General features: G+C 34.4%; 1 protein-coding gene across 50 annotated transcripts; it reads left to right on the top strand.

Annotated features, from left to right (window-relative positions):
- Positions 1–7: 7 nt before the first annotated feature.
- Positions 8–14,361, top strand: LOC127855000 (uncharacterized). Of its 50 annotated transcripts, none has more exons than XM_052390281.1 (7): positions 8–87; positions 5,061–5,885; positions 6,464–6,600; positions 7,706–10,602; positions 11,023–11,092; positions 11,163–11,232; positions 11,373–14,361. In XM_052390281.1, exons 2-4 carry the CDS (start codon positions 5,204–5,206, stop codon positions 7,874–7,876), a joined length of 990 nt encoding a protein of 329 aa, XP_052246241.1. In that variant the 5' UTR covers positions 8–87; positions 5,061–5,203; the 3' UTR covers positions 7,877–10,602; positions 11,023–11,092; positions 11,163–11,232; positions 11,373–14,361. The 50 variants fall into 50 exon arrangements, with proteins under 50 accessions (XP_052246241.1, XP_052246238.1, XP_052246221.1 ...); XM_052390278.1 differs by having other exon boundaries at positions 7,706–10,672; XM_052390261.1 differs by having other exon boundaries at positions 7,706–10,844; positions 11,055–11,092.
- The last annotated feature ends 71 nt before the right edge of the window (positions 14,362–14,432 follow it).

Below are 14,432 nucleotides of genomic sequence, written 5' to 3'. Positions count from 1 at the left end.
AGTGTAACCGTGCAGGCGTTCACTGATATTGGTCTATGATCAAGTGACGTTTCCACAAAATCCTGAGATGAAGTTTACCCAAGTTTGGTTAGTATTTCAGAAAAAAATGCAATTGGGTCATTTTTTCCGCCTCTAAGATGCTAATCTTAGTTTGTGCAGTTCGCTTATTTAAAAAATAAATAAACAGCGATATTTGCAAGATGTATGGTTGTTACTGGTTGAGTCGTGGGTTCTGTTTGATTCGTGGGTATAGAAATCGCGTGAAATCTCGCGATAGAACGTTCGCACATGATGCAGTTCGTTACGGAAAAATGTTTTGACACGGTCACCATTTTTTTCCGATAAAAAATGCGTCAAAAACAAGTAAATAGTGTAATTCGTCATAACTTGATAGGTCCTTATGAAGTATTTCCTCATTTATGTATTGTTCATAAAGTGTTTCAAAGTAACACTAAATTGTTTATTTATGAGTATTTATCATGCTACATCGTTTGTTGACATTTTTTCACAAGAAATTAGCCTGTCCTGCAAGGTCAGTTTAAAGGCTATTTATAGTATGCAAATCTTGAAATTCTGGCAGCCAATCAGAACCCACGAATCAACCGGAAGCTTATTTTCATGATGGTAGTTTGACACTATCAACACAGTCGATTATTTTGATGTTTAAAGACGATAAACATTTGGAAAAAAGCAACACATCTTAAAGAAGAAAGGTGAATAATTATTTTCATTATGATTCATGGTCATATATTTATAAAATATTTGAGATGCAACATCTTTATTAAAATTACCCACGACTTAACCGGCATATAGCATACAGTCGATTGGTGTATAGCGGATTTGAGTGAGTAACGGATAGGTTTAACGTTTTTTGCTATATACTTTTATTTATGTTAAGATTAATAGTTTTCTATATATTGAATACAAAAAGCCTATCATTGTTAAGTCGATTCATGTTTTTGTTGAAGTGTGTCAATGTTTACAACTGTTTCTTTTTTCGAAAGCAAAACAAGGTCACATTATGTACGCACCATTTTTGTGACAACAGGAAAAGTGCAGACGAATGATTTCTTGAATTTTGCAGATATTGTTTGGTAAACATAATGTTCATTGATGTAATATTTTAGAAATATGATTATAGGTGCTACCTAATTTACAGGCAAAGCTTTTAAAGTTTTTTTTGATAACCATGTATTTTTAATAAATATATGGACATGATTGTGTTCAAAATATTGTAATTGTTGCAATAATTAAGTAATGCATCTTAAAAAATCAATCTTAAAACGAGTTACATTTTCCTAGCTTAAAGATCTAGCATCTTACATTTTTTTGTTTCTAGGCACAGGAATCTAAAGCTGGTTTGGTGGCTGTGGTATAATGGATGGGGTGTCTGCAAACTGGCTAAACACTGGGAGGTCTCTGTATTGATCCCTTAAGTGGGAGCATTTTTTAGATAACCCTAAAGACATACTATGGCGTTCCATTTGGGTTGAAAGTCAACAATTGTACTAGCCATTTTGTAGCAATTCTTAAATCACAGTCTAAACTGCATACACTTAGCTCTATAGTTACAATTTGAATGCAAATATTAGAATGCATCATGTTATATCATCCATATATTTTTTATTTAAACATTAAAATAACACATAACACAGAACATATATAAAAGGTATATAGTATTGTGTGGAGATACAAAACACTTCACATCATGTAATTGCACATTAAATAGTAGTTACAAAATAAGTAATACTTAAACACTGTCATCAACCTACAGTTCACGAATATTTACGTATATGAAATTACAAAGTGGTGTTATTTTATTACCTTTTACAAAATTAACAATGCTGGTTTTGTGCTAATGGTTTAATTACTGAATGCATGGTGTTTACGTTGAAATGAAACTCAAAGTCCTTAGCTATCCGTTATACACCAATCGACTGTACCGGGTAGACGTTTCTAGACTGCCCTATGAGGCACCCCTTAAGGTTAAAAGTCAAAAAGTACAATCCAAGGGAAGTAATAAGCTTTAAAGGGAGATAATTTCTAAAACTGCCAAATTATATAATGAAATTTTATTTCAAAGCAGCGCTTCCACCTACAACTTTGAAACTTCATATGTAGATGCACCTTGATGAGTTCTACACGACACACCCATTTTGGGGTCACTAGGTCAAAGGTCAAGGTCACTGTGAGCTCTAAAAAAATAAAAAATCTGACAAGCTTTCATTTATTCAAAACTGCACCAGTAGCCAAACTTGGCACCCGTTATGCGGTGCTCTTGTTCATAATTTCATTTTAACACATTTAATAATGTTGTAAACACTTTTTCAAAATAGGATTGTTTTATGTTGATACATCTTCTGTCTGTCCATTTTTATACCCCCGAAGGAGGGCATATAGTGATCCGACTGTCCGTCCGTCTGTCCGTCACACTTTGCGTTTAGGTTTCGAAAAATGCTGCTCATAACTTCTATGTCGCTTCAGATAGCAATTTTATATTTGGCATGCATGTGTATATGGACAAGGCCTTTCCATAGACACACAAATTTTGACCCCTGTGACCTTGACCTTGAACTTAGGGTCCGCGTTTAGGTTTCGAAATCTGCGTTTAGGTTTCGAAAAAAGCTCATAAATTCTACAGGTTTTTTTTTCCCCTTTTTGGGAAGATAGCCCATGGCTATGGAATTGGGAATTTTATCGGCATTTTCATGAAATTGGGAAAATAAATTCAATAGCCTTTTTTTCCACACAATAAGTCCACTGATTAGGGAAATACTAAATTTGACATAACTCTTTATAATCATTCAAATTATAAGAGCAAAATCATATAATACTTTGTTAGATTCAGCGCTTTCCTTTGACCCGAGCTCCCGGGTTTTGACGCTTGAAAATTACAGAATACCCTAGTTTGACTCTTGAGAAAATTACGTCATGCGTCACATTTGACCCGGGGGAATGTACCGACTTGCGTCAAAGAGAGCAAAAGTTATTAAGAGTAATCGATAATTGGCTTGGGGCGGAGTATCTTTTGGTAGACGCTAACCGTTATCGCCCGTTTCCAAACATTGAAGCACAAGTCCGCCCAGTAGGCGGAGTTTTGCCCATTGAGAAATCTAATAATGACCAATTAAAACACTGCTGGTTCGATGACGCGTGTATCAACGTTCCATTATTTATCTGAGCGTTTGTTATCAGCTGTTTGCAGAAACGACATGTATTCAACCCACCAAAACAGAATGGACTCACCCGCGTCAGTTTTAATAATATCCAATATATAATTATAACATCCCTATCCACAATATTTTGAGAAATACTTCCACAATATGTCAGAATGTATTTCCAATGCTGAAAACAGTGTACCCAACCCTGTTTTATTCCATGTTTGCTCCGTTCAAAGACGCGCGAAAGTTATGCTGGCATATGTACTGTCTACAAAGTAAATTTACACGCTTTGTATCAGAGTTGCTAATAATAACCATAGAACTGGTATAACTGACCGTGTGGCAAAGTGACAAATTTGGATGCTGCATCTGCTAATTGATTACAACATAGGTGTAATAATTGACCATTTGAGACGGCATAGAAAATCGGCGTGTTTGTCGCACTTCCTCGGTAAAGATGGCACATGAAATAATTAAATCCGGATTTGAGCCGTCCAGGGTCGATTTTGAGATGATAGGAAATCCAATTAGTTAGTTTAAGGAGGTATTTTGATGGTAAACGGCTGGCACTGACATGAGAAGTAACTGACGAAACATCTTTTTGTTTTGTTTTAAAACATCTTCGCTACTTTCCCAAAACCGTACCATTCTACGAACGTTGCTATAGTTGTCCGCCAACTATAAATTATCTATTAGCAAAGTAAAGCACTGCAATATCATACTTAAAACAATATGTCAACTGCATTATATATTTATTGCGTATTTGCTAGGTTACTTATTACTGGCTTTCATTTTCTGCAGACAAACAAAGCACATATTTTATTTCATTCGCAAACGACGTATCTCTACCTGTTTTCGGATACGGTATGGTTCGTCGATTTTAATTTATTTCCAACGGTCTTTATAACATTTTTTATAGAATGACAAATACACATGCGGTGTTACGGATGGTCTGATTGATAAAATTTTGCATTGTACTCGCAAGAAATTGCACATAGAAAGAAAATAAAGAATAACAATAAGCAAGGGCTGGAGGGGCTCTGCCCTCTATTCCCTTTATCCTACGGTCTCTGAATCTCTGCTTAATTTTCCGTATTTCGAATTTGGGACAATTGACACCCCTGATATATATTACATGTATGTCACTACAAGTGCGAGTGTATTTTTCACAATGTTGGTCACAATGTATGTTTGCATTATCTCTTTTATTGACTGGAATATATTAAAAAATAAATGTTTAGATATTTGTAAATTTGTTGCTTTATATATATATATATATATATATATATAATATATCTCAGTAATTCGCTTTAAGTACAAAAGATCATTGACTCTCCTGCGTTATTATTATGACTCATACAAATTTGATTTTGACTCTTGAAAATTTGGTCCCAAGAGTCATTGACTCTTGAGATTGGAGGTCTAAGGAAAGCCCTGTAGATAAAATTGAGATAAAATACGCACAAGACACTTCTTAAAAAAAAAAAAATTTTTTTTTTTTGGAAATTCGGAATTTTTTGCCTCATTTTCGGAAAAAAGTATACTTTTTGGGATTGGGAACATAGCCGAATTTCGGCTATAAAATCGGGCCAAAAAAAAACCTGTTCTATCAAGCGTTTATAGGGGGCATAAGCCATCCTATGGTGACAGCTCTTGTTCTTGTTGAAATTCTTCATGATTGAGGACCATTCATTAGTTAATGTTCTGAAATTACCCGTAAATTCAAACACAGATATGTTTTCCATTGAAGTGGTTAAGCCTTCTCTTAGAGTAAAGGTAAATCACATGAATGATGAATTCATCATTTATGTTGCAAATAAGCTTCAATAAATCATTATATTTAGAATATTGATCAGTTGCTCTGATTTTGGTATTATTAATAGCTTAATATGTTTGCAGATGCTGCAAATATTAAGTGAAATACAACTGACTGCATCAAACAGAATTCAAGATTCACTGAACCATTTCCGGTAAAGAAGTCACACCTCGTTACAGTTACATTCTCTGACTGTTGCATATTTCTGTTTGAAAAAAAAGAAGCCATGGATAAGGACAGTATATCGGGATCAGGAATGTATGGATGGCATAGGCTTATGAAGACTGCATTTGGTTGGTCACCCACAGTTGACTTTTTACCTGCCATTCCAGCGGCCATTGCCCTGTACTTATCGCTGTACTTCTTTGGCCTGGTGTTGTATCATTGTACCGAACTTATTGTACCCAAATCCATTCGCGGTTATGTTCACGATTTCATTAAGACCTTGATTATCGTGGCATACCCGTTTGGTCACGGAATCCTGAGAAAATACCACGGAGAGGTGGGGTATATGTGCGGAATGGTACCAGTTTTATTTATAACAACCTCAACTCTGAAAGAAGGGGACGGAAATCCGATAGCAGTTTGGCTGCAGTATTTTAGAAGAACGATACCCCTGTGGAAATGCCTGCTGAAGAACTTCATACAGATCGTGGCAGGGATTTCTGCCTATCACCTTGGAATGTACATACTGGGCCTTGAGCTGCACCCAGCCTACGTGGAGCGACTGAAGAGCTATTACAACCAGTTCTGTGACACTGATCTACACGTGACCGAGTATGCAGGGTTCCTGATCGAGTGCGTGGCAGTTGTGTATGACAGCTGGTTCTGGGCGCAGACTTTCACAAGGAGTCCAGCGCTCGATCGATTACTGAAGATCATCAATGGAGGCCTCCTGGTTGTCGCAGGTATTCTTTAGCTTTTTGACCACATTGATTTTTTTCTTATTTTTGTTGGCATATTTTATTAAAAATCTTATTTATTTTAGCTTGATTGCATCAAAAGACTCTGGCTTATTTAAACAATCTCGAGTCCATTTCCTGGGTAGAACTAGGACTTGGTGTCTTTTGGGGAGATCTAAAGAACACTCACACAGTGCGTATCAAACCCATGATCTCCTGTTAGCAAGACCTTAATAGCATATATTGTCATATTTTAATGACATTTATGAAGAACATGTTATAAGTTTGTTTTCTGCTTTTTACTTGAATCAAGACTGTTGATTACAGGCATTTTAGTCAGGTAAGAATTCCTGATATAACTTTGTTTTGCTTTTGAATAACATTTTTTAACTATTAAAGTAGACTAAGTGTAAATTATTTGTTGCACTTGTTTGCAATTTTATTGTGATTTTCACCCAAATGTAGAAATTAAATACATAAAAAAAATACCCAGTGTTTTGAAATCATTAATGTTAATGCAATAATGCCACTACAAAAAAAGTTAACATTATGTATAAACATGATAACAAAAAATATAAACCCAGGTGTTCACTTGACTGGTATGTACCTGCACCCTGCCATGGCCTCTGGACACACATGGGGATGTGGTGATACCTCCAAACTCACCCACGTGGCCATCTATTGGGTAGGCCCCATGATTGGTACATGGATCAGCATCCAGGTGAGTGTCTTCTACATATTCATTTACCATGTGTTAACCAAGCTGCGTATATATGATTTTTTAGTAATTCTGCCTTACTGTTAGTGTATGACAATGTTTAACTAGTTGGCAAAACTTTATTTAACAATTTTTGACGTCTTTTGACGTTGGAGGATGTAATATGTGTAGACCAAAGCAGTGCTCCAGCTAGGATCTGAAAAGAGCAGGGGGGCTTTTTTGTCAAAAGGGCACTTTCGACGCGCAGTATTTGTCAAAAGGGCACTTTCGACGCGCAGTATTTTGTCAAAAGGGCACGTACGAGCGCGCGGTTGTTTCTGGAATGCTTCCTATTGCATGTTAATTTATATGTTATAAATAATTTTATTATTCCCATTATTATTAAACCATTCAAATATAATGTCTACAATGAGGATTAAAGTAATTACAATCTAATAAGAGATTTATGAATAATCATATGTGTAAAAAAAAAAAAAAAAAAAAAATTTTTTTTTTTTTGGGGGGGGGGGGGGGAGGGGGGGGCAGGGCGGAGATTCGGGGGGCAGGGCGGAGGTTCGGGAGGGCAGGGCGCGGCGCCCTTCGATTAAGGCCTAGCTGGAGCACTGCCAAAGTGTATCCCAGGCTTTTTATGAAATTAAATTACTGGACTCCTGTCGACAAATATAGAATTATATCTGCAATTTGATGCTATAAGACTGTCAGTGAAGGATAGTTAACGCTGAGCTGGTTATGTGCTTAGAGGGCAAACTGGAGTAAGAAAATTCTAACTGTCTGGTTTGTATACCAACAATCAACTTGCACGTCTGCGTAGTGAGAACTGAACCTGGATCACATTGGTTAGAGTCCAATGTACCATCCAACTTGCCAACTAGACTTAAGTGATTAACCAAAGTATGAAGTGTGTAAGTCACAATGTGGTCCTTTGGAAAGACCCTCAATATTTGATTTTTCTGCCCATTACTTCATTCAGTTTAATATCTTAAAATATTGTTAGCAGTGTTTGTATGACCATATGATTTGTTTGCTTAAAAATGCAAAAGAACGTATCATTTTTATTGTGACTCAATTTGTACTCGGCCTGTATTATATTGTGTCTATTTCTGTTTAGATTCAGAAAAAGATATCCATTGGAAAACCTGTCACTGAAACTCCAAGATCAAGGACACAAAATGAGGGCAAAAGGTCAAAAAATGAGACAAAAAAGTCCCAGAATGGGAATACTCAAGGTCAAGGACAGAAACAGGCCAATGGAACGCCAAGACGCAGACAATACTATTAATAAAGGTGTCAGATATTTACAGTTATTTTAATAATAATGTTTTGAGTATTTGTTTCATCTACAAGATTTCATTTTTGACATATTATAATGCAGGTTCAATAGTATTTTCCAAATTTAAAGAGTCAACATTGTGTTAACAGCTGATTGAGACCTTCTTTTTTTATTAATATTTATTAATATTTTAAGTCTGAAAACACTTGAATGAGGCCAGGGCATTTTCTAACTTTCATGCTCATGTTTGAAAAAATATGGCTATATTATAATAACGCTTGAGTGGGCAGATTATTGGAAGATAATCTTCATACGCAATTCATATAATTTTTTATTTGTAAATAGCTCTGCTTTTTCAATAGCTTATGTCACAGGTCACAGATTGAGGTAAATAAATTGATTGTCCAGAGCATAATAATGTCCAGCGTTAATAAGTAAGTGGCAAGAGTTATACTCATGATGTCACAAGGTGCCAGAGGCATGTTCCAAGTAACAATTCAAGGTCAATTATAAGACATCATTTGTGAATGGCAAAAGCTTCCCTCAAAAAACACTTCAAAGGTGTAACTTTGCGACAATTATACCCTTGTAAATAAAAACATTTAATGGTAAAATTATTTTTTCTAACTAAAATAAATTTGACTTGTATTATAAATTTTACCAAATGTGATGAGTTAACTTGTGATAATTTTTATCCACCACAATAAATGTTTTTAATGTAAAATATTATGGAAAAGTATATATGAGTTTTTTTTTATCAAAAACACCTTCATTTAATTTTTCTAAATGTTTTAACAATATTAGCTCACCTTTTACCATTTATGTTGTAATGTGTTATGTAACAGACTTGCAACCATGGTTAGTTTAATGATAACTGAATTAAATCGCTATGTTTGCAGTTAAATTGAATAGCCAGCTGTCAATCAAATATTGTATCAACCAAGACCAAGAAGATACGGTTTATCTCTGCCATGTGGTCAGAAAAAAGATTGTTGTAGTAACAGAATAAGTGTTCCATTATAAGAAAAATAAGTGGGCAGAGCAATCACTTATTTGGTGCCTGGCGAATTGATAATCTTTTAAGCATTTTTTTTTCATGAAATATTTTTTAACACACTATAATGTGAAGTTGGAATAAGATATCAATCTTAGAATAAACGGTGTTATAATTGTACATATTTATTCCATCATTCATCATGAATTTTATCAGCTACCACAAATTTTAATCAAAACATTATTATTCATTTTGTTATCACAGAAAACAAAAAATATGTTTTCATTTCAGCATGATTATAGATTGTGGTTTGTGTGTTTCTTATTAAGATACAGCATGAACTATTATATTTACACACTGTCCTTTGGTATTAATATTTTATAGTTCAGATTAGTTTTTATTCTAAAGTGAAGTTTTATCACTGGAAACCAGTATGTACTTTGTGGTTCAAATACCTACTATATGCGTACTTATGCATAAGACTTATTACAAAAATAACATACACAAGGGACGCGTATGTGTATTGAATTGCTTCAATCTTTATTTCCTAAGGGTCCAATATTTATTGTTGTTACGCTCCCCCAAAATTTATTTTGGGGGGAGCATATAGTTGCCGCTTCGTCTGTCTGTGTGTGCGTCTGTCTGTCCGTCCGTCTGTGCACAATTTTTGTCCGGGCTATTTATGAGCAACTAATGACCGGAATTCAATGAAACTTTATGGGAAACTTCACTACCAAGAGGAGATGTGCATATTATCAGCGGGTTCTGGTCGGATGATTTTTCACAGAGTAATGGCCCTTTGAAATTTTCTATAAAAAAAATCTTGTCCCCCCCCAACTACTGCGCCCTCAAGACGTTTCCTTTTATCTGAATATAGAGTGCAATATTGTGACAAAAAAAACCTTTGGGGAGCATCACCTGTCTCTGACGGTTCTTGTTTAATCTTTTTCTGTTGTTTTTTTGTTTTCTTGCAGAGGATTGTGTTTGTAAAATGTACCCCATGTTCCGGTGAAGTGGGATCATGAACTTAACTTAAACTTTTGGAGGTTTTGCAATATGTACATTTATTGATCTAAATGTTAAATAAAAGTATTAGTTTATATATATTTTACCTGCATTTATAACTAAGTGAATTGTAATGTTGACATAATGTGTTTTTTATGTTGATTATATTGAAACTTAGTGTTCTGTGCTTTTATTTCAGCTGTATGCTATTTATTTTTAAATCAAAACCATTTACAATACCTTGATACAAAGGTTTTTGCTAAATGTGTTAACACAACTTTAATACATGTGTGTATATAACTCTTATATATAAACATACATTATATACATTTGTGTGTATTTATAGAAGTTAAATGTAAAATATTGTTAATTATTGTAAAACATCTTACTTGCTCACAATTCATTTTTTGTCTTACAATTTGGAACCACTCCTAAAAGGCCTTATCAGAATTTCCATGTAACAGTATGATGAAACACAACATGAAGCACAAGTCTGTTGAATTATTTTTGCAGTGTTACAAGGGAAAGATTATTATTGTCTATACAAACTTTGGAAATATCATGTTAAATAATAAATGATTTTTTTCTTATGACAACCAGTTACTATGCTTAATTCAATCATGATTAATTGCTGTACCATGTATCAACATACTTTGCAACAGGCCTTTCCAAAGGTAGATGATGACTGGACCAGTAAGTTCAGTTGGTTGATTGACAATGACTTGTGTGGTGATTGGTCTTGAAATCATTGGAGCATGGACCAGTTAGCTCAGTTGGTTGATTGACAATGACTTGTGTGGTGATAGGTCTTGAAATCATTGTAGCATGGACCAGTAAACTCAGTTGGTTGATTGAGAATGACTTGTGTGGTGATAGGTCTTGAAATCATTGGAGCATGGACTGGTTAGCTCAGTTGGTTGATTGACAATGACTTGTGTGGTGATATGTCTTGAAATCATTGGAGCATGGACCAGTTAGGTCAGTTGGTTGTATGACAATGACTTGTGTGGTGATTGGTCTTGAAATCATTGGAGCATGGACCAGTTAGCTCAGTTGGTTGATTGACAATGACTTGTGTGGTGATAGGTCTTGAAATCATTGGAGCATGGACCAGTTAGCTCAGTTGGTTGATTGACAATGAGTTGTGTGGTGATAGGTCTTGAAATCATTGGAGCATGGACCAGTTAGCTCAGTTGGTTGTATGACAATGACTTGTGTGGTGATTGGTCTTGAAATCATTGGAGCATGGACCAGTTAGCTCAGTTGGTTGATTGACAATGACTTGTGTGATGATAGGTCTTGAAATCATTGGAGCATGGACCAGTTAGCTCAGTTGGTTGATTGACAATGACTTGTGGGGTGATTGGTCTTGAAATCATTGGAGCATGGACCAGTTAGCTCATTTGGTTGTATGACAATGACTTGTGTGGTGATTGGTCTTGAAATCATTGGAGCATGGACCAGTTAGCTCAGTTGGTTGATTGACAATGACTTGTGTGATGATAGGTCTTGAAATCATTGGAGCATGGACCAGTTAGCTCAGTTGGTTGATTGACAATGACTTGTGGGGTGATTGGTCTTGAAATCATTGGAGCATGGACCAGTTAGCTCATTTGGTTGTATGACAATGACTTGTGTGGTGATTGGTCTTGAAATCATTGGAGCATGGACCAGTTAGCTCAGTTGGTTGATTGACAATGAGTTGTGTGGTGATTGGTCTTGAAATCATTGGAGCATGGACCAGTTAGCTCAGTTGGTTGTATGACAATGACTTGTGAGGTGATTGGTCTTGAAATCATTGGATCAGTGCTCTGTGAAAAAGGGGTTTAAAGCTTGTGCGTAAAGTGTTGTCCCAGATTAGCCAGTGCAGTCCACACAGGCTGATCAGTCAGGGACGACACTTTCCGTCTAAACTGGATTTTTGCATAGAAGAGACTTTCTTTAAACGTAAAATATCATAAAAGCGGAAAGTGTCTTCCATGATTAGCCTGTGCTAACTGCACAAGCTAATATGGGGCGACATTTTAAGCACAAGCATTAAACCCACTTTTTACAGAGCAAAGCTTATAGTACCTCTGATTCAGTAATCAGTGTGTTGGCCTAAGTATGTGCATACAACTCAATCACTTCCCTTGCATAATCATGTGTAATGGCCTATGGCCTATGTGCACTTCTAATGACATTTGTTGATTGCATGTCTATATCTCAAGGAAAAAAATGCCAGACTTTGTGGGTGGGATGGGGTTTGAGATGATTTGTGTATACATATTCACTAAAATTAGAGTTTTTGTTCCGAGGATCATTACTTATTTTTATGAAAGGTCATTCTAGTCATATATAAAACAGATATATGTGTATACAAATGTTTTCAAATGAAATATGCTATTTGAATTATATTTATTTTCATGTCTTTTCTTGCTTTTATACTTTTTAGAAATAATCTGTTAAATATAAATGTTAAGTCTAAATTGAAGTTAAGAATCTATTACAAATGGAGTTCTTTTCGATCCTAGAATATCCAATTTATTAAGAAAAAAATGTCAGCAATTAATGTCATTCTTGCAACAGGCACTTATGATAATAGATCATTTGCAATAAAGCAAATTTATATTTGTTGTTCTTGTTGTAATTGACACTGTTGTTAACGATTTATTGGTTCTGGGATGGTAATGGTATTGATCCTGCTAATGTAGTTGGTTCTTCTGCCGCTCTGATGATTTTGTTGGGTGTACTGTTCTGTACATTTTGACATTTTGATTAATAAAACAATAAATAGCTCATATCCAAAATTCTTTGCTTTTGATATCTTTAATAATTTTTGTTAAGTATAGTTTTGCTTTAATTGTTGCTTATGTTATCACACACAATTTTCACAGTAGGATACTTTTACAAAAATTCATCTATTCTATATTTATTTGTATAATTCACGCGTTCCCTTTGGTGAGGATTGCTGGTGATTTTCATGAGAAATATCAGAATATTGTGCACAGCCTTTTAATATAATCAATAACTTTAATCAGAAACTTGCATAAGCAAAAATAAGTTATCATTAATTGATTTGCATACTAAGAATGTTTAAATTTTGTTATTGTTAGACTTGAGCCATGGGAACAGTAAATTAAGTTAAATTATTGATGAATTTAAACTATAAAATATTCTCGAATTTTTGCTTAAAATAATTTTATATTTTAATATCAGTGTATAAATTTCAATTAAGAATAACTTGTTGTTTGTAGACTTGTATTTCCAGTACCTTTTGCATGTTTGTATGGCTTACGACTAATAATTATTTTGTTCTTTCACCTGACTTTGACAGGTTTTTTAAACACTTGTTATTTTTTCATGATGCTCAAATACCTTGACCGAACATGGGTATGCTCAAATACCTTGACCGAACATGGGTATGCTCAAATACCTTGACCGAACATGGGTATACTCATTTTGCTGTCATCTTAAATGGATTGATAGCTATCCGAATATTTTATCTATTGACCTTTGATTGAGATGTATCTGTTATTGAATGTGGGCATTGCTAATTATACATTACAGTATAATTATTACTTCAAATAGTGCACTTTCATTTGTTAAGTTTTTTTATTTTTAATTCTTTGTTGTAATAGCTCAAGGTGTTTTCATTGATTTAATATTTTTCCTTGTTCAAAGAAATTAGATATAAGTTTAACAAACTTTAACTTTTTAAATAAAAATTCAAGTTAATTTCAAATATGAAATAATAATGAAATTGATCCAACATTTTAATTCTTATACTTGATATTCACACAAATTGCTCAATTGACTTGCCTTATTATTGTATAGTCCAGTATGAATCTTAAATAAACACAAATCAATATCTTTTGCAAATGAATATGTCTCTTCAGAATATATGTGTTGATGTATGGAATACATTTAAGCCATTCTCTAACAAAACCTTTATTCATAATTATGCTTAAAGTGTTGTTCTAGTCATGGCTAAGCAGTTTGCACAGGCTTTTCAAAACTTTCTGACTTAATGTTAATGAAGTCTCTCTAAACGAAAATTGAGTCTAGGCTGAAAGTGTAGTTCCAGGTAAGCCTGTGTAGACTTCACCTGCTAATCTGAGTTGCTACTTTACACAAATTCATTAAGTTAGGTTTTTCCATATAGGGGTTCATTCAGTAAACCTGATCTTATTAAATGCATGTATTATGAGTTGATATACTTAACGTTAAGCTTGTTTTGTGCACAGCTATGGTATATCCACACATAGGATAGAAATGACCACATGTACAATGTTTATAGACATTATAGATTTTTTAGTATTCAGTGTTGTCAAAATGGTCTTTTGTTTCAGATGTATGTTAATTCTAGTTATTTGAGTTTCATGTCATTCACACTGTACAGATTTGAACCATTTTTAAAACATATCAGTCTGTTGCAGTTGTTAATGTTACATCAAGTTTAAATTATCAACAGAGATCTCTATTAAACGAACGCTGTTGCACGGCGTACAAGGTACACATGTTTTTTTTGTTGTTATTCGGAAAAATACAATGTTTGAATGAGAATGCCCAAAGGTCTATAAATAA

Source organism: Dreissena polymorpha, chromosome 13 (assembly GCF_020536995.1).
Source record: "Dreissena polymorpha isolate Duluth1 chromosome 13, UMN_Dpol_1.0, whole genome shotgun sequence".
In the NCBI taxonomy this organism is placed as follows: Eukaryota; Metazoa; Mollusca; class Bivalvia; order Myida; family Dreissenidae; genus Dreissena; species Dreissena polymorpha.
The sequence above is the reverse complement of the archived record's forward strand: the minus strand, read 5'-3'. Positions and strand labels throughout refer to the sequence as shown.